The sequence below is a fragment of the Pongo abelii genome, chromosome 11, assembly GCF_028885655.2.
Source record: "Pongo abelii isolate AG06213 chromosome 11, NHGRI_mPonAbe1-v2.0_pri, whole genome shotgun sequence".
NCBI lineage: Eukaryota > Metazoa > Chordata > Mammalia > Primates > Hominidae > Pongo > Pongo abelii.
In genome coordinates, this window is record NC_071996.2 from 43,069,138 (window position 1) to 43,089,121 (window position 19,984).

The 19,984-nt window shown below is 32.6% G+C and overlaps 1 protein-coding gene across 1 annotated transcript in view; it reads right to left on the reverse strand.

Annotated features, from left to right (window-relative positions):
* The window catches only part of LRP1B (LDL receptor related protein 1B), a 1,899,171-nt gene that overhangs the window by 466,031 nt on the left and 1,413,156 nt on the right, over positions 1–19,984 (reverse strand). The window contains exons 38-41 of the mRNA XM_024243817.3: positions 10,183–10,309; positions 9,897–10,048; positions 9,476–9,600; positions 7,999–8,370 (exon numbers count right to left, since the gene is read on the reverse strand). Of these exons, the coding sequence (XP_024099585.3) occupies positions 7,999–8,370; positions 9,476–9,600; positions 9,897–10,048; positions 10,183–10,309 (776 nt within the window). The remainder of the gene's footprint in view (positions 1–7,998; positions 8,371–9,475; positions 9,601–9,896; positions 10,049–10,182; positions 10,310–19,984) is intronic.

Genomic DNA, 19,984 nt, shown 5'->3' on the forward strand with positions numbered 1-19,984 from the left:
CTCCTCATTACAAAACTTTTAAAAACTTTTCGCAAATTATGGGTGGAAAATCTCATTGTTTCATTATAAATTTTCTTGATAGTTGGAGAGATTGACTATACTTTAGTATGATTATATTTTCTTTTCTGTCCCCTAGCATAACTTGTCCGTATTTATCTTCATCTCTGTAATGGTACGTTATAAACTTCAGTTGCAATCCTTTGTTGCTTTTAAGGATTACAACTATACACCACTAGTGTTTTGTTTTGTCTTTTAAATTTCTACATAGCTTCTGCTGCAAAGAGTTTTTAATTTCAATGAGATAAAATATACTAAACTTATACTTCCTGATTTTTGTGTATAATTTGTGAAATCTGTTCTTGCCCTGAGTTTATAAAGATATTCTGTATTCTTTGATATTAAAAAAGCTCATCATATTTACACCATTAAAATGCTTGAATTTTTGAATATAGTTTGAGTTGGAGATAACATTTTGTTTCATTTTTTCATATAAATTGTTCTAGTATAATTCATTAAATTCATTATTTTTCAATTTATTTGTAATGCCAACTAGGCAATGTATAACCAATTTATATACAAGTTATATATAAATATGGATCTGCCTCTGAGCCCTCTGTTCTTTTTCATTTAATTGTTTTTATTGGTAATATCATATTGTGTTATTTTTAATAATAAAGACAATTGTGTCAAGGAGAGACTACAAATTTATATTTCTTCAAAATTGCCTTAGCAATTGGTGATATTTTGCTCTTCTATGTGAATTCTACTATCAACATGTGCAGTTTCATTAAAATATCATTTTGGTTGCTTTTTGTTTGTTTTTAGAAACAGGGTCTCACTCTGTCACCCAGGCTAGAGTTCAGTGGTGCAATCATAGCTCACTATGGCCTCAAAACCCTGGATTCAAGAGATCCTCCCACCTCAGCCTTCCGAGGATCTAGGACTACAGGTGTGTGCCACCACACTGAGACATTTTGGCATTTTGAATTGCATTAAATTTACAGATAATTTGGGATAATTTTCCATAGCTATGGAAATTGACTTTTTGCATCATGAAAGTAACATTTTCCCCCTTTAAGATTATCTTCTATGTCCTTCATAAACATTTTAAAATGTTCTATGTTAATGTTTTGTGAATACTTTGTTGTTATTACTAGCTTAAGAATAGCTTTTTTAAGATCACATTACTTTTTTGGGGGGGTGGTAGCGGGGCGGGGCGTGGGGAGTCATGCTCTGTCACCCAGGCTAGAGTATGGTGGTGCAATCTTGGCTCACTGCAACCTCTGCCGCCTAGGTTAAACTGATTCTCATATCTCAGCCTCCTGAGTAGCTGGAATTGCAGGCATACGCCAACATGCCCAGCTAATTTTTGTATTTTTAGTAAAGACAGGGTTTTGCCACGTTGGCCAGGCTAGTCTCGAACTCCCGGCCTCAAGTGATCCACCCACCTCAGCTCCCCAGAGTGCCGGGATTACAGGCATGAGCCACCGCTCCAAGCCTAATCACACTTCTCAATTAGTCATTGGATGTAGGGACACCATTTGAATTTATATTAAGCAATGTTTGCTTTTTCAAAAAAATATGCTATGCTTGGTTAAAACAAAACATCAGAATGCATCCCACTAAATAAGCATATTGTTTGGTAAAACAGAAACATATATACTTAGCTACAATGTAAGATGTGGAATTTGTTAACTTAGATTACAGGCATTTGAGGACACTAGTTTAAGTTTGAAGCTGTTAAGTTTCTTATGCCATTACTTTACATTTTTTTTATTAGTGGGAATATATAGATATATTGTTACTGACTTTATATTCCTAAAACAATGTTATTTCCCTCCATCTTTAATAATTCAGTTATAGAATTATCTATTTCCTTAGTAGTCTGAAGATTTTACTCTTGTTGCTAATGAGAAGTCTGTTTAAATACCATTGTCTTTCTTCTGCAGATAGTGTCTACCACTTCTGGTAGCATCTTAAGATTTTCCCTTTTCATGATGTTCTGCAGTTTTACTTCAGTTGCTGACTTAATTTTATTATTCTTAACACTTACAGCAAATTTCCCATCTAGAGACATTTCTTTCTTCATTTCTAGTAAACTCTGTGTCATTATCACTTTGAGTATTACTTTTCTATCATCTGTCTCTTCTTTGCCATTTGTCAACATTTATTAGCTAAAAGACTATTAAATCTATTAGTTTATCCTCCAAGTTTCACAAGTGTTCTCATGTTTTTTGTATCTTACTGTCTCTAACATTAATTAATTTCTTATCAATGAATTAGCATCTTATTTATGCATTATCACTTTCACTAGTCCAATATAATTTTTATTTTATCAATAGAGATTTCTTTTTAATTTTAATTATAGTGATCATATTTTTTATTTCCAAGATATTTAATTGTTTTAATTTTATCAAATTTTTTTTCTTACATATGTATATTTGGCCTCCTGGATGTCCCTATTTCTTGTTCTTTTCATACTTTTTTTTTCTTTGCCTCGTTGATGAACCCCAAGTAAATATTCTTCAGATTCTTCTATCATTTTCATTTTCATTCATCTTCTGCTTGGTGGGGTTTTTAAAGCTGTCTTTCTTAAGAATCCATGTGTTGTGGAAATTGAATTTGAGCATCCTAAAGGGGTTATTTTTTAACCACTCTTTTAGTACTCACTTCTCTCTACTGGGTGGCTTTAGAGTGGACTTCATTCAACCTCTGCGCCTTAAACTGCAGCCTTCTCCTTCATAATTCATTTGAGTTTTTGCTCCACAGAGCATATGAGAGCTTGTAGAGTCAATAACTTGCAATGGACTTGCATCAGAGCTGGTCATAAGGCAGTTTCTGTGGCCTCTAAGCTTCTAGGGTTAGTCACTTCCTACAAGTCATTGGCCTTACAGTAGATGGCACAGCTTTACTTCAGCCTTGCTTCCCTGTGGGGCAGTATTCCCCAGTCCTTGGATTATTAATTCTTTTTAGATGCTGTGTCTCTGTAGCATCTATGTAGCCTGGAATCTCAGAATTCTGTTTCAGTCATTTTCTCTGCTTTGTATTTCTGTTCTGTTTATCACTCAAAGAAAAGTCTATCTTGCTTTTTGAGATTAGCTATCTCCAATTTTCATTTTAAATATATTTTATAAATCGTTACTGCGGTTTTAAAGACAGAGATGGCCTAAAAGTGTAGACCTTTAACAGTGTCTTCACCAGGGATCTTGATTCTTCATAGGAAAAGTTAACTACTGCATTTTCCTCTTTTTATACTGTGAACTTCCAAAGGGTAGAAGGAAGACATTTTCATCCTTATTTGCTCATACCTAATAATCTATGGCACACTGTAAGCACTTAATTAATATTGAATTGTATTTTATGGCTATTGTCTTCTTTTAAACCTGAGACCAAAATGTTCATTCTATGTGAATTGGGAAGTTAAAGAAGAAAGCCTTTATCCCATCCATTTCTTATATTCAGCTATATGAAGGATCAAAGTCTGAATCTGATTGTGAAATATTTTTAATACCTAAAAATGTGAATCTAGTTAAATACTTAAAACATGAATACTTAAAAACATGAATATAGTTTTGGGTAACAAGTTAGAGATGTAACAAAAGAATATATAGTTTTTCAGATTTAATAAAATGGAATAACTAGATGGAAACACATTTTACATCTTACTTATATTTATTTATATGTGCCAATAACTGGGTGTTTTGAGGGTTTTAGTTTTGATTTGTTTTGTCTGTTTTCTTTTTTGGTCTGGCAAGTTAAACTATACATTCACCTAAAAAGCTTTCAGAGAGGATTGCAATGGTTAAGCAAACGGCAACTTCTTGGCAGGAGGTGGGGTGTGGTAGGGAGGATATTCAGAAAGATTCACATAAACTATCAATACAGACTAATTATAATTTTTAAGTTTTAGTCAGACCTTAATGCACTACTTTATATCTATAATTATTGTAATTATTTCTGATTGTCTAACTACCCTAATTCATATGCTAAAAATAATTTAAGACAAAGATCATCGTCCTCAATCAGGGGTTGCCAGCCCCTGGACCACAGACCAGTACTGGTCCATGGCCTGTTAGGAGCCAGGAGGAACAGCAGGAGGTGAGCAGCAGGTGACTCAGCATTATCATCTGAGCTCCACCTCCTGTCAGATCAGCAATGGCATTAGAGTTTCATATGAGCGCAAACGCTATTATGAGGGATCCAGATTGTGTGCTCCTTTTGAGAATCTAACTATTACCTGATGATCTGAGGTGGAACAGTTTCATCCCGAAACCATCCCCTGCCTTCGTCCATGAAAAAATTATCTTCCATCAAACCAGCTCTTGTTGTTCAAAAGGTTGAGGACCGCTGCCCTAAATGATCCACAAATGTGTCACAAATACAGTAAAATAATTTTGTATTAAAATCATGCTTATTTATATATTCTTTAGATACCCTTTCTCATAAAATTTTCATAGAAAATGTATGGGTTGATTTTCCATTTTGTAGGTAAGGAAATAAACACATAAAAGCACAGAGGAAACAAACAGCAAACTGATTTGAACCCCGGGCTCGACCGATGTTTCAAACTCCTGGCCAGCATGTTTCACTTCCCTATATATGTTTCAACACTTTCCTACAGTCAGTAAAGTGTCATGAATTCTACTGGCTTTGATTTTGGATGAGAGAATTAGAATGATTTGATTGCATGCATACTTTAATTAAAAAGTTTTCAGTTTAATTTACTATGGTTGAAACAGGATCTAAAATATGACAAAACCTCCTAGGGCATCTTTGCCTTCAGACACGGCACTCACAACCCTTACACTTCATCAAACCTAAACATAACACTGAGTGATCTCATGAAATATAAATCCCACTTTTAATACTCTATGATATGAAAAAATATATATATATATGCATTAGCATTACAACACTCTCATTTTTTTTCATCATCTTATCTTGGATATTTGTACACAAATGTTCATTGCAGCATTATTCATAATAGCCAAGTGTAGAAACAACCCAAGTGTCCTTAAACAAATGACTGGATAAAAATATGTGGTATGTACATACATCAAACCTAAACATAACACTGAGTGATCTCATGAAATATAAATCCCACTTTTAATACTCTATGATATGAATATATATATATATATATGCATTAGCATTTCAACACTCTCATTTTTTTTCATCATCTTATCTTGGATATTTGTACACCAATGTTCATTGCAGCATTATTCATAATAGCCAAGTGTAGAAACAACCCAAGTGTCCTTAAACAAATGACTGGATAAAAATATGTGGTATGTACATACAGTGAAATATTATTCAGCCATAAAAAGAATGAAGTTCCGATACATGCTATAGCATGGATGCACCTTGAAAACACTACGCTAAGTGAAACAAGCCAGGTGCAAAGGACAAATACATGATGATTCCACTTATATGAAATATCTAGAATTAGCAAATTCATAGAGACAGAAAATATCCATTACCAAGGGCCAGGGAAAGGGGGAAATGGGGAGATATTGTCTTACACAGAGTTTCTGTTTGAAGTGATGAAAAAATTTTAGAAATATAGTGTTGATGGCTGCAAAATACTGGAAATGCAATAAAAGCCACTGAATTGTACACTTAAAAACAGGTAAAATCTCAAATGTTATTTTATATATGTGGATATACATGTATATTTACCCCAATTTTAAAAATTATAATGTAATATACCAAAAAAGATTGAGTGTACACTTTTTGGTGCATTGTATGATGTGTAAACTATACCTAAATAAAATTGTTTTATTTTTAAGCTGCTTATTTTGGCAGACCAAGACATTCAACATCATGTCATTCCCTACTTCATCTCACACCAATTCATGCCATACTATCTGCATTTCAATCATACCAAATGACTCCTTGTCTACTCCATGCTTTTCATGTCTTTGTACTAAACATTTTCCGAATGCTTAGCCCAGAAGAGTAATTTTCAATCTTTTTGATCTGAGGATCTTTACACTCTTGATCATTACTGAAGACTCCAGAGTCTGTGTATGTGGGTCATGTCTATATCTATTTATCATATTAGAAATTTAAACTTAAACTGTTTTAAATATTTATCAATGTTTTTAAAGTTAGAATAATGCAACAATTGTGTTCATCTAAATAACACCTTCTAAGAAAAGTAACTATTTCTTCAAAAATAATAACAAGAAATAATAACAAGGAATCATTGTTTTACAATGTTACAAATATATTTAATATCCATCTTACTAAAAGACAGCTGGATTCTCCTATCTGCCTCTTTATCCTCTCATTGTGTTGTTTTGGTTGAAGCATATGAAGAGCTTCCAGCCTCCCGAAGTTGTGTAATTGGAAAAGAGAGGAGCGTTTTAATAATAGCCTTTGCAGATAACTGAGTATTCTTTCATACTACACCAACACGTGACAAGTTTTGGTTACTTAAAGGTTAGTTGCAGTGTGGAATCTGAAACCATAGTGATGAACTTTTCATCCTCTATTACATTAAAATTCATTGGTCTATCTTGCACTTTGAATAAATCATTTACTCATGCGTGATTTTATCATGTCATTTGAAAATATTGGTTCTTTAACTTATGCATATCTTCTAAATGTTGACACATTTCATTATGCAGTAATCCCAAATCACATGCATTAATATTATCACCATGTCAACAGAAAAGCCTGTAAGTACTGGGAAGCTGTCAAGGTTACTGTGGTGGATACAAGACTTCTATTCTAATTTTTTTACTTCAGAGTTTGGTTTTTACCATTTGCAACACACACAGTACGTCATTTACCTTGAAGTGACACACTCATTGTATTCATTCTTTAGAAAATGTCCACCACACATACAGGCTTGGATAGCTATAGTTTAGTTATTGAAATCTAAATTTTTATTAAAAAATGATTAAATAAACTAGCTTACCTTTAGTATAGAACTAGGTACAGGCTTTCAAAAGTGTAAAATGAAGCCTCATGTAATAAAATAAAAGCTTTGCAATACATAGTAAGCGAAAAAAGCAGTTAGCTGAATAATATATTTGGTATCATTCCACTTTTATAATTAAAAATTACACACACATACTTAACAAAATTCTGGGGCATGTCACATGTTAGTTATGCGTAAGTAAACAGGATTGATGGTTGCAGAGATGAGTCAGGGATTTCATATTCAAATCCATATTATTTGAACACTCTACAACAAATTTATATATTATTTTGCAATTTAGAAAGCAAAGAAAAAATTGATTTCCACATAGTGAAACTGGAAGAATGGGAAATATATGGAAATCACACAAAGATATCAAGAAGAGAGAAGTTGTGTAAAGAACAAGAAGATGGTTTACGTTAAACTTGAATGACAGGAAAAAGGTTTCCCTAAATTATGTGGATAATCCTCACTGAACATTATGCTTGAATAATTATGTCCCATAAAAACATTAAAAATATTAGATCATTTCCATAACATTTTCTCAAGTCTGCTACATATATATTATATGTCATATATATTATATATATTTTATATATATTATAAATATTTTATATATTATATATATATTTTATATATATATACATATATACAGAAAAAAAATCTCTGATGTTTGCTTGAGAAACTATGATTAACTATTACTGAACAGATATTCTTAAAGATACAATTTGCCCACTGGAAAAAAAAAATCAATTAGAATAGTTTTATACTGAAAAACGATTTTTCATGAATTTTAGTACAGTTATTTATAAGAAACATTATGATAAAACATATTAAACCTTCCATGATTAGAAGCTAATAATTATAATTTGCTGTACATGCTAGCAATTAATTTCTTCTTTGACATTTGGTGGGGGGTGGGGGGTGGGGGTTAGATGATGTAGTCACATTCATTCCTGAATATAAACTCTAGGAAAATGTAATTGCTACATGCAATTACCACTATTATTTCTCTAGTAATCTAAATGATACTCATTTCCACCTATTTAAAATTGAATTATTGTACTTACTTTCAACAATTACTTGTCTGTCTTCCCAGTTGTCTTTAATAAGCTGTATATTTCCAAAGTGTGCATCACTGTAAAAGATTCGGTTGGTACCTTTTCTTCTTTGATTATAGTCAAAAGCCAAGGCTATGACATTCTTGAAATAATGTGGATTCTCATACGGCCTTATTGGGGAATTTAAATTGGTTTCATCAGAAAGATGTATACTTTTTAATATTGTTCTTCCTGAATACAACAAATAGCCTTCATGCCTCAGGCAAGTAACTCCATCTTCTGCCAAATATCCATGGGCACAAGCACAAGTTCTCTGGGAATTTCCTCGATAAAGACAGAGTTGCTTACAGCCACCATTGTCCCTGGCACAAACATTGGTCCCTAATGAAGAAAAATGATACACACGTGCACATGTTTATGTTTTTCTTTTGTTTTTGAAACAAAATTCTCCATAAAGAAATATTAAAACTTTGATGTTGAATATTCTCTTTTTGCTCTTAATTGTAAGCTGGTCAATAAAAAATTTAAAAAGTATTGTTTTTTAAAAAGCACAGCAGTTTAAATCTTGGGTTTCTTTGTTTGGAAAATCATATTCTGTTTCATTCACCATCCAAATTAAGCATTAAATTTTTCCCTTAATGAGCCAGTTAAGTATATAAATCTTTTTGAAACCTGATACTTAGATTATAGTGTTTCATATATTGTTCATTTAAAACATGAATTGATATCACCAGAAATAATGCACTGCTTTAAACTCTATCTATGAGATATGGAAAGCATCAAAGAAATCTATACTACAATGTGCCTAACCTCCTAAATATGCTGAGCATAAGTTCTTACTCCAATTTCAAGTGAAGATATAATATGCAATTAAAATTTCTTCACCAGTCTAATTCTCCTTTGTGAATTCATTATTATTATCTCCAACATTATTATAACTTCCTTTGATATAAAAAAGTTAGTTACAATTTATTTTAATGGAGGTAAACAAATTTTAAATACCCAAATCATTGTCCTATAAGTTTAAAATAAATATTTTAAGGAAGTAATGATTTTGGAAATATTTTACACTAACAGCATCACCTTTGGGACCATAATCACTTATATATAATATGATTCATATTATGTATAAAAATTTCAACTGCCTTTTACTCTCTAATATCCTATTTATGCTTTTAATTTTTTATCCAATCAATACATGTTTCAAGTTTTTCTATATTCCTTAGCCAAAACCTATAATCAAGACATGCCAGGTATGTAACATGTCCATGTACCTGTGCTGTCCTGGGCAAGTACGCTTTTGTATGAAATATGACATATTTATTGTATTAGGCTACTCTGTGATACTTGCAGGAAATTAGATGTAAAGACAAGGTTTTGAGGTTTTAGACTCATAGAAGAATTTCTAAGTTTGACAAATGTTTTTAAAAATTGGAGAGAAATCACATAAAATATACGTATTATGTATTATTTAAAGAGTGCTGACCTTTCTCTCTTACTCGGTTAAATATTTTAACCTCCTTCAGGTTGACTCCAAGGCCAGTTCTCATGGTTATCGTTTCTGTGGCATCATTCTTGTGGCCCCTTCTGACGGACCCGTTTGCATGTGCTCTGCCAAAAAGTTGAACATACATGATCAACAATCTTCGACTAATTAAAGTCAAGCCAGTTACTTAAGCTGAAGATAACAGATGGGCCAACAGAAGGAAAAGAAACCAACTTTAGTCTGTGACATTGAAATGCTTGCGCTTGGAATAACAAGAGTACCTGCCTTTTCTGTGGAAATTACATGGCTTTGTGGGATCCTTTTTGCGACCTTGCTAAGAAATGGCAAATCCTACAAGGGTAAAGCAACTGGCACTGAAATAACATTTTGAGACTCAAATACTTATGAAAAAATAAATTACCTGTCAGACCAGTAGATGTAAGCCCCAAAGACTGCAACTGAAAACATATCCACATTGCTTCCTGACAGCACCATCTCGCGATTCCCTCCAGTCTCAAGGTCGATTCTCTCTATCTTGTCTGTGCGAGCATCACACCAGTACAATTTGTTTTCCTAAATATCGATTGAGAAGTAATGTTACAGACTATATTTGATTGTTTTATTAAGAAAATAAAGGAACACTAAAAGTAGGTAAACGAAAGTTGTCAGTTAATGCACTTTAAATACTGAAAAGAAATCCAACAGACCTCATAGTCGATGGAGATGCCATTCGGCCATGCTATTCCCATGCTTACAAGGACAAGCTTATCTGAGCCATCCAAGCGAGCCTTTCCAATACAGGGCATTTGTCCCCATTCAGTCCAGAACAAGAGGCTGAAATTAAATTGTTAATTTGTAGTATTTATGTACATTTATTTGTAGTATGCAGAGCTGTGCAAAAAGACATTACTAGTAACAGCAGTAACATTCATACTAGAATAAAAATAATACATTTCAGAAGTTAATATACAGTGTGTTTATGTTTCCAATAAAATAATTTTTATCATAAAAAATAGTTAACCAGTCATACAAATCATAGGATGCACTCAACATCCTACCAAAATACCTTTTGTGCCTGCTGTTTCCTGTCTCAAATGCTCTTCTTCAACCTGTTTGCCTAATTACTTCCTACTTTTCATATCTCAACTATTTCTTTCCAGAAGTCTTCTGTGTCTTCCCTGTACCATGTGCTCTGCTTCACAACACAGATTATTAGAATGGCAAATTTCCACTTGTATTTCCTTACATTATCATTTATTATAAATATTTTTTGCCTCCACTAGACTGTAAGCTCAACAAGGACAGTGATCACTCCTCGATTTTTCTTCTCTATTACTCCTTCAGCACAAGGTAATTAGAAATTGTGTGGTAAATACATATTTAATTTATGAATATAGACATGAATGCATCATAACTTTTTATTTTGTCCACTTAGACTGCTAAATGTAACTATTCTAGTTTGGATTTTATTTTATCTTATGAAGTCATCTTAAAATACAGTTTTACGCAAAACCAGAAATTCTTATTTTAGTAATCTTATAAAACAAAATGTAATGGGGGGGGATGTGGAAGAAAATATCATGCAGAAAGAACACATAGAGTACGCCAAAATAAAACAACATGTCATAAAATAAAATGTAGAAAAACAGAATGTATATAATCCATGTATTTCACTCATTCATTCAAAAAATTCAGTATTCATAGGACTATACAGAAATCTATGCTTTTAGATAAATATAATTCCTTCTTAATTCTTAATTTGAAGTTACATCTACTGAAGTTTTTATCCAACTATCAGACATCAGCAGTGAATAAAGTTTTAAAAAATATGGGAAGCATTGATTCAAAAGCTGGGTGTATATTTCCTAATTTTTAAAAATTATTGTAATTTTTTTTTAGTTCTTAATAGTTATATTGCACCTAAATAGTGAACATAGTACCTAATGGGTAGTTCCCCCCCTCCCCAAGTAGTCCACAGTGTCTCTTGTTCCCATGTTTATGTTCATGTGTGCTCAATGCTTAGCTCCCACTTATAAGTGAGAACACTCAGTGCTTGCTTTTCTGTTCCTGCATCAATTCATTTAGGTTTATGGCCTCCAGCTCCAGCCATGGGGCTGCAAAAGGGCTGTTTTCATTGCTTCACAGTATTCCACGGTATATATGTACATTCTCTTTTTGCAGTCTACTATTGATGGGCACCTAGGTTTATTCTACATTTTTGCAATTGTGAAAAGCAGGTTGATGGACATATGAGTGCGCGTGTCTTTTTGGTATAATGATGTATTTTCCTTTGGGTATATACCCAGTAATGGGATTATTTGAATGGTAGCTCTGCTTTAAGTTCCTTGTAAAATCTCCAAACTGCTTTCCACAGTGGCTGAACTAATTTACATCCTCACCAACAGTGTTTAAGCATTCCCTTTTTCCTGCAGCCTCATCGGCATATTTGAATAATATACGTGAATAGTCATGTAAGAATCAGTGAGACTGCATACAGAAAAATTAAAGACTTATATTTTGTTTATACTCGCTGGAGTTATTTAAGTACAAATTGATATTTCACTAAATAAAAATATATGTATTATTTATGTATATTGTTTAATTTGTTTTAATAGTTGATATTTTTCTTGAAAATGCTGTGTAAAATAAACACTGTAGAGTTTTACAGACAAACAAAAATGAGTTATGGCTACAATCTCAATTATATTAATCCTGAAGAAAATTTCATTCATATTTACAAGCTTTATAAATCAGAAAGGAAAAACTTTGTTTTTCTTACCAATAAAATCCAACTAATATTTTATTGGTAAGATATAATTGAAGAAGGCATTTAAAAATCTACACTTTTATTAATGTCAAGATTTTTAAGACTTTAAGTTATGCTCTCAGTGGATGAAAAATGTTATTCAATATAAAATAACTGACTGGCAAATGAAATGTATTGCTACACTTAACTTTTTCAGGAAAAATATGTATTAAAATGGCAGGTAATGTTATACTGTGAAGGAGGAACTGTGAGACCAGGACAGACATGTGCTTACTTGTCTAATCTGATTCTTGTCATCTATTTTTAACATATTCCAAAGTTCACATAAGAAATGTGCACATTAAAGATTTTACTTAATATTAATCTACTTGCAAATGCACTAATAAAAATATTATTTTGAGTGAACAGATTAAATAAACTATTTATAGGTTGGTACACAAATAAATGTGTTTATTGCTATTAAAAGTAATGGTAAAAAGCACAATTACTTGTGTACCAACTAACCTACTTAGCCCTAATTCTCACAGCTATGGTAATTATGACTAGGAAGTAAATGATCCACAGTCCACATGGCCAATAAGAGGGCAAGCCAAGAACCACACTCAGGCTTTACTAATCCAGGCCTATATTGTCTTCCCTAGAATACATTGTCTCACCAAATAGAAAGATAACACAGAAATATATAATGATATTATATCAAATGTTATTTTTCCTTAGCTATAAGATGTGTAACAAGAAATCTCCATATTTAAAACCACAAAACAGGCCTGGCACAGTGGCTGATGCCTGTAATACTAACACTTTGGGAGGCCGAGGCAGGCGGATCACTTGAGGTCAGGAGTTTGAGACCAGCCTGGCCAACACGGTGAAACCCCTTCTCTACTAAAAATACAAAAATTAGCCTAGCATGGTGGTATGTGCCTGTAGTCCCCGCTACCTGGGAGGCTGAGGCAGGAGAATCACTGGAACTCGGGAGGCAGAGTCCACAGTGAGCCAAGATCACACCATTGCACTCCAGCATGGGAAACAGAGTGAGACTCTGCCTCAAAAAAAAAAAAAAAAAAAAAAAAAACCACACAGACACACACACAGAAAACAAAATATGAAAAAGGTCTTAGCATTGAGAAAGAAGTCACTCTCTTTTTTTCCAAGTAATCCCTGTTCATTTTAAATTTGTGATACTTTCATGGAAGAGGCTGAGATAAATGTAAAAAAATTATGTATAAAATTATTCTAAGTAAAGCTATTTTTAATCCAGAATTTACACAATTCTTTTCCTGTGGAAAACAGTAGTGATTAGATATGGTATCATTATATGTGAAGCCAAATCTTACTGTGTAGGAATCACTTTTAGAGTTAACTAATTTATCAACTGAATAAAAGTAAAAGGTTTTAAACCTATCAAAATTAAGTAAACATTTTATGTCAAGCAAATAATAATTTATTTGCCCCTTAAACTGAAATTGAAAGTAAAGAAATGAATGGAATTTGCACCTTGAGAACCTTTGAGGATTATAAACCAAATGTAGAGAAAGAACCCTCTCCAAGCTCGTAAAACTGCACAAAGAGACTTGTAATTTAAGGTAATAACTTACATAGATGCACCTGAGATATCATTAATGAACATAGATTCTTGGTATCTAAATGTGGTCTTTAGCAATAGGAAGAAATGCAAATATTTGTCCCTGGTTTTTGAGACCCTACTGATATTAACATTGACAAAATTACTATTGATTTTGAACCTATCTGACTTCAAATTTTGCAGTTGTGAAATACGTGTTCACTATATGATATAGCCAAGAAAAATTGATTTTAGAGTATCAAATGGGTACATGTAGCCCTACTAAAAATACTTTCTCAAATCCAGAAAATATTAAACTTGTCCAAATCAAATGGTATATTGTGTAACTAAATTTTATCTGGATAATAAAGTAGTATTTGTTAAACTAAAAAATGTTCTTTGTTTAAATAAGCTTGCACTTATAAATTTAAAAACATATAATTTTATAAGGGACATTTAAAAGTGGCTTTCAGAATTATAGAAATTTTATCAGAAACTGTCATAATACAAATAACTTTATTGTCTTAATTAGACTCTTTAACAGTTTTGGGCAGGAAAACAGTGCAATGAACACATATCGTGAGTTAATTTCCAACTGATTATTGACATTTGGATAAATAGGTAAAAAGATCACATTTGGTAGCACTGGAGTGCCCAAAGGCCTAGCAAACTCTTAAAGGACCCTGAAAGTTAATTGTATTTGTCTTCTGACAACTGTACAGATGGACATCAGAATTAGTCTAGATACAGGTATACTTTTCAGGAAAAACTTTTTTTTTTCCTGTCACAAGCAGTTATATTCCAGCTGAAAAAATACACATTCAAATTATTATAAATGCTCGTGAATAAATTTGAGAAAGCTAACATTAGTGACAAAGCTCTGATTTTTGTGTGAGAAGGGTAATGGAGTGAAAGAAAATAATAAATAAGTCTATTTTTTAAGAGAAACAGTATTAAATGTTATCCTTATACTCTACATATGTGAACAGTTGTGAAAAGCAAGACTAGTTGGAATTAATCATTTTCTCTGGATTTAAAATTCTCTTCTTTGATTGCTAAACTGTTTCCCTAGAGCTCAAATTTGAGTTGCAATTTTTACAATAAATGTGCCATTTCTTCCTACTTTTCTGGCTTCCCTAAGTGAGTATGATTTAGATCCTTTGTCACATATGATAAAGAAAACCTGAGATAACCAAAAAATGTTCATGCTGGCACTAAAATGAAGATCAGGTAATTCTTTTATGTCGGCAGCTGGCCTTGGTCAAGAAGAGAATCGAGAATGTCATTGTGTCCTCTCCTAGCGTGGGGGTCAACAGTGGGTTATCCTACATGCAAAAAAGTAAGAGAAACAAAAAAGAAAGCCAAATAAAAACCCTACAGATGAACAATAGTAGCTAGCCTTTACATGAGCATAAGCTTTTAATTTGACAAAAGCTGCTTGTAATTTCCAATTTCCTAGCAGATGCACTAGAATCACTCAAAATTCATACAAACTAAATACTCTGTAAGTCAACATGTCCATGGCTACATCTTCAGATCATAAGTAAAATAAGATAATATTGTAAAAGTTTGAATATATTTTATGAGTACATGATTGGACATTTTTTATCTCCTGAATGAAAATGAAATGTAGAGCGTTCTCTTTTTCTGTGAGGCCTTATTCACATTTTCTTTTTCTTCATTTATGTGCAGTTTTGTCTGAGAAAGTATTACAGCCCTATCCCAAATCATTTTTAAAGTCTTAAATATGTTGCTATTGATTAAAGAATCCTGTAATATAAAAAGCACTCAACCACAGGTAGCAGAACCCTGTGCTAAAAGGATGAAAATATAAAACCAGTCTACCCTTGGACACTACTGCACTTTTCAAATTTTTTGTTATTATTGTTGGTTTTGTGGTCGATTCTCAAACTTATTCTTGCACTGTACTCATGCACTCATTAACAAATATTTCATTAGGTATCTATTATGTGCTAGGAGCTGATGATACAAAATAAATTGGATTTAGGTACCCTCATAAAGTCCATTGTTAATGGCAGAGGCAAATGGGTAAATAAGTATCTGAGAAAAATGCTGATTAGAAATACTTAAAACTTGCTAGTCTCTTTAAGTCATAAGTGTAGGGGCTTGAACAATGATAATGTTGAAGTGTTGTGGTGAGAAAAGTTGTCTTTCCTGTAAACAACTTCAGAAATATTTTTTTTTCTTTTAGGCGAAAATAAAGATATAGGCCATTTGAGTTGTTCTTTCTGTTTAAGCTTCAAAATTATTTAACTTATTTGTCAATTTGTTTCTTTCTTGGTCTGCTATTCTTAAGTTTACATTTGAGCCTTTCTTGATTCACTACATTGCAATTTTGAGTAATTATGTAGGACAATTATTATGTGTATGAATAGCACACACTGGAGAAGCGGAAATTATTCACAAACAAAAAATATTTATATACATATACACACATATATAATGTTTCATAGCACATTAAAAATATTACACCATGTTATAGTTCATTTTTCATGTTATATATGTATTTACACCCTGCCTCATTGCCCATCCGTTCACTTAAACAAATACTTAACATATACATGTACATATATATAATATTAGCTTGTTCACATTTATAATTTTCTTGAATAGTCCATGTTTATGCACCTTTATATATTCAATATATATTTGATATTTTCCTATAACTATGAATTTACCAAATATTTAACAACTAGCTGCCCAGAGCCTATACTTCTAGAGCTCATGAGCTGACTTAGAATTGTCAAAATATTATAAAGAAGTTTTTAATTTGTTTCATGACTTGCAACCTATCTTACCAGCATTATTCCTATGGTAAATCAAATTTATTCCATTTCTTTTATATATGTGTTCCCTTGCTTTAAGATGCAAAATATACTCTAAGAGATGGTATTAAACTACACTACACTGTTGTTATCGTAACAGGTGTTAAACTGTCGACCAAGACCTTTTATATATTGTTGAGCATACTGAAAAAGTATATACATAATCAAAGACCATTTGAAAATATGTACTTATAGAACAGCAAGATCCCATGTTAATTTGAATCTTTGCCATGGAAAGAAAAACTTTTCGGCACATTATTTACAGTCACAGAAATACAGAGCTAAATTAAGAGAGAAAACATATATCCTGGTGCTTAAAAGGAAATAAAACAAAATTACAGTATGTGTTTCAGTTAGAGATGATATACCATGGGAAGTTAATCAAAATTTTTAACACCTTAATGGGGCTTCCTGTACATCTTTCGTTGTTAGTATTAAATGACTTTTCAGCATGGAGAAAATTATTACATTTCAATTTTCACAAAGCAAGTAATACCAGAGGAGGAGGAGGAGGAGCAGGGGGAGGCGGAAGAAGAGGAGGGGGAGGAGGAGGAGGAAGAAGAAGAAAAGGAAGAGGAGGAGGAGGAACAAGAGGAGGAAGAAGAGTCAATGATAGGTGAAAGAAACTGATTTTTTAAGCTAAACTAAACTCGTACATGATTCCTATTTTGTGTTTGGCTACATTTTAAAAGAGCTCAAGTCTCTATTGTTCAAAAACAGGATTCATGCCCACTTTTCAAGGCATGTTTTTATTTTGAATTCAGCTAATTCACTCCATTATGGTTCACATTTTCCCTTGGCAATACCATCTGCCATGTTTTAACTTCAAACAGAATATTAAAGTACTGTACTTTATTCCTATGATATAAATTTTGACACTTAAATGTCTATATAACATTACCTGGAAATCAATGTTTGAATAATTTTACAAGAATCTTCATTTTTAAGTCTTTTATTTTCTCTCTAAATTCAAGTCAATAAACATATGGAAAAAGTATAGGGAGACATATATCTCTAATATTTCCAAGCAGTAATAAATATTTCCTACAAACAAGTTTAACGTTTAAATGAGTGTATGTACTCTTAACTATGAATATGGAAAAAATTTATCCATGTGACATAATTAATATTTTAAAAACACTTTTAAGAAGAAGTAAATAATATTTAAATATTGCTACATATGTCAAAGATTTCTTGTTTTGTGGACTCACATACAATTCTCGTTTTGAGAGCTCAAAATTAAGAAATCAAAAATATTTACTGAGATACTCCTGCTGAGTCAGTGCTGAGCTGGTAGTTGCAATGGAGAGAAATAAAAAAAATCTGACAAACATCTGGAGCAAAGAAATGAGACTTGTTGACAGATGGAAATAGGTGATGAAAAAATACTGGAAAATCTAAAGTTTCAACCTCTTTTGTGACAACAGGAAAAGAGATATCATATTTAAGAAAGGAAGGCAACAGATGAGAGGTAGGAGGACATGTTAAGTTTCAGTGACAGACATTCAAATAAATAACTGTAAAGGATATCAGAAATATAAATAAAGGGGTGAAGATATTTTATTACTATTTTGCATGTATTTATTATATTTTTATATTTCACTATATATGCATGATTCACATTTTAAAAACATGGAATTAGATGGGTTTAAAAGATAAATATAATAAGAGAGAGAATGGAACACAAAGCCTTAAATGAGAATAAAGAGAATAAAATATAATGCTCACAGGAGCTATATAGAGGGTCCTCAGAGAAAACCAGAAAATGCAGGGTCAGAGAAGGCTAAAGAAAAAAAGGAGTTCTTGGATGGACTATCCGTGGAGAAAACTGTCCTGGAGAAGGCAAATGGTATAAAACTTGCAAAAATAATAATAATCATCTCTAGATGTGGCTGCAAATAAATTTAGAAACTCCTGTATAACAACAGAAGCTGAAACCCATTTTAGGAGTTCAATGATGAGACAATGGATATAGATCATGATTCTGAGAAGTTGAGAAGAAAACATGCGGAAAGTAATGACATTAGTAATGTGTTATCTAATGAGAGTGACCTGAGCCTATCTGAAAGCAAAAGGGAAAGGCTTCATTGAAAGGAACAAGTTAAGGTTGATAAAATAGAAGAGAATGATTTTTGCGTGAAATGTCTGAGGAGACATTTGTATCCAGAATAAAAGCAGAGAAGTCATTTTAAGGAAGAAGGAAAGCTTTTTCTGAGGTTATACTCACTTAAACATTTACAGCATTAATTCACATATTCTCTTTTCCTTGACTGCATTGTCACCTATCACAATTACACACCATTTATTTATTGCTTTACCACTGGCTGGCAGCTTTTTCATCTTCTCCTTCCACTGCTTACATTCTATGGAATTTAATGACATACGAACACCCAAGCTCATAGTACCTCATCTTTATTGCTCCAGGGACCTACCTAGAATCACCCTCTCTTAATTCATAGAGCTGTGTTGGTCACTCATATCAGCTGGACCTTATCTCTCTACTCTTACCCTGGTCTACTCTTGACTTCCCACTATTCCATCGCTAGCTTGCAGGCCTCACCGCCTGATTGGTCACTCAAAGTTAACCCATTACAATGGCCAACTTTGATCTATAACCTTTTTGCACCTTTTTGGTACATGTTTTCTTTTTCTTTTCTTTACTACCCGCGCATTATCAAGCATTATTATTCAATGTCATATAAAATTCCTGCTTAGATTCTAGAAATTCATCCTGGCTAGTCTCACGTTGCTTGAAAATTCTTTGATTCATTATTGTGGAAAATATTTAGTACAATAGCTTCAGCAAAACTTAACCTATTCACTTAAAGCTGATAACCTTAGAAATATAGACTAGCAGCTGTGACTTTCTTCAATTTCATCAATTTAACCTCTAAAATACATTTGATCTCCGCATTCTATCTCTTCTTTCACTCCATCTCTGAAGGGGAAGAGAACTAGCACCCACCTCATTTAATCTTCCCAATTAACTAAAAGGATATAGGCATTTGAGACCAAGAAGTTTAGAAATACCTCAAAGGCAAATGTAAAAATAGTAAATGTCTAAGTGGGGATTCCAAACTGTAATGGACACCGTCTGTGCTCCATGTAAACACCCTCAGATGCTGTTTACCATTTCTGAGCTCTCAAATGACCTTTGTCCCTAACAGCTCACACAGACAATTTTCTTTGGAGGATTATCCTTGGGCCACTTGAATCCCTTCTCCCACAAGTGCTGACAGTCAGAAATTTTGAGTGTCTGTTTCCTGGAGTGGTCCTTATCCACTGGCTGACTACTTGGGAGTCTGAATACCAAGTTCCATCACTGTGAGGTAAAG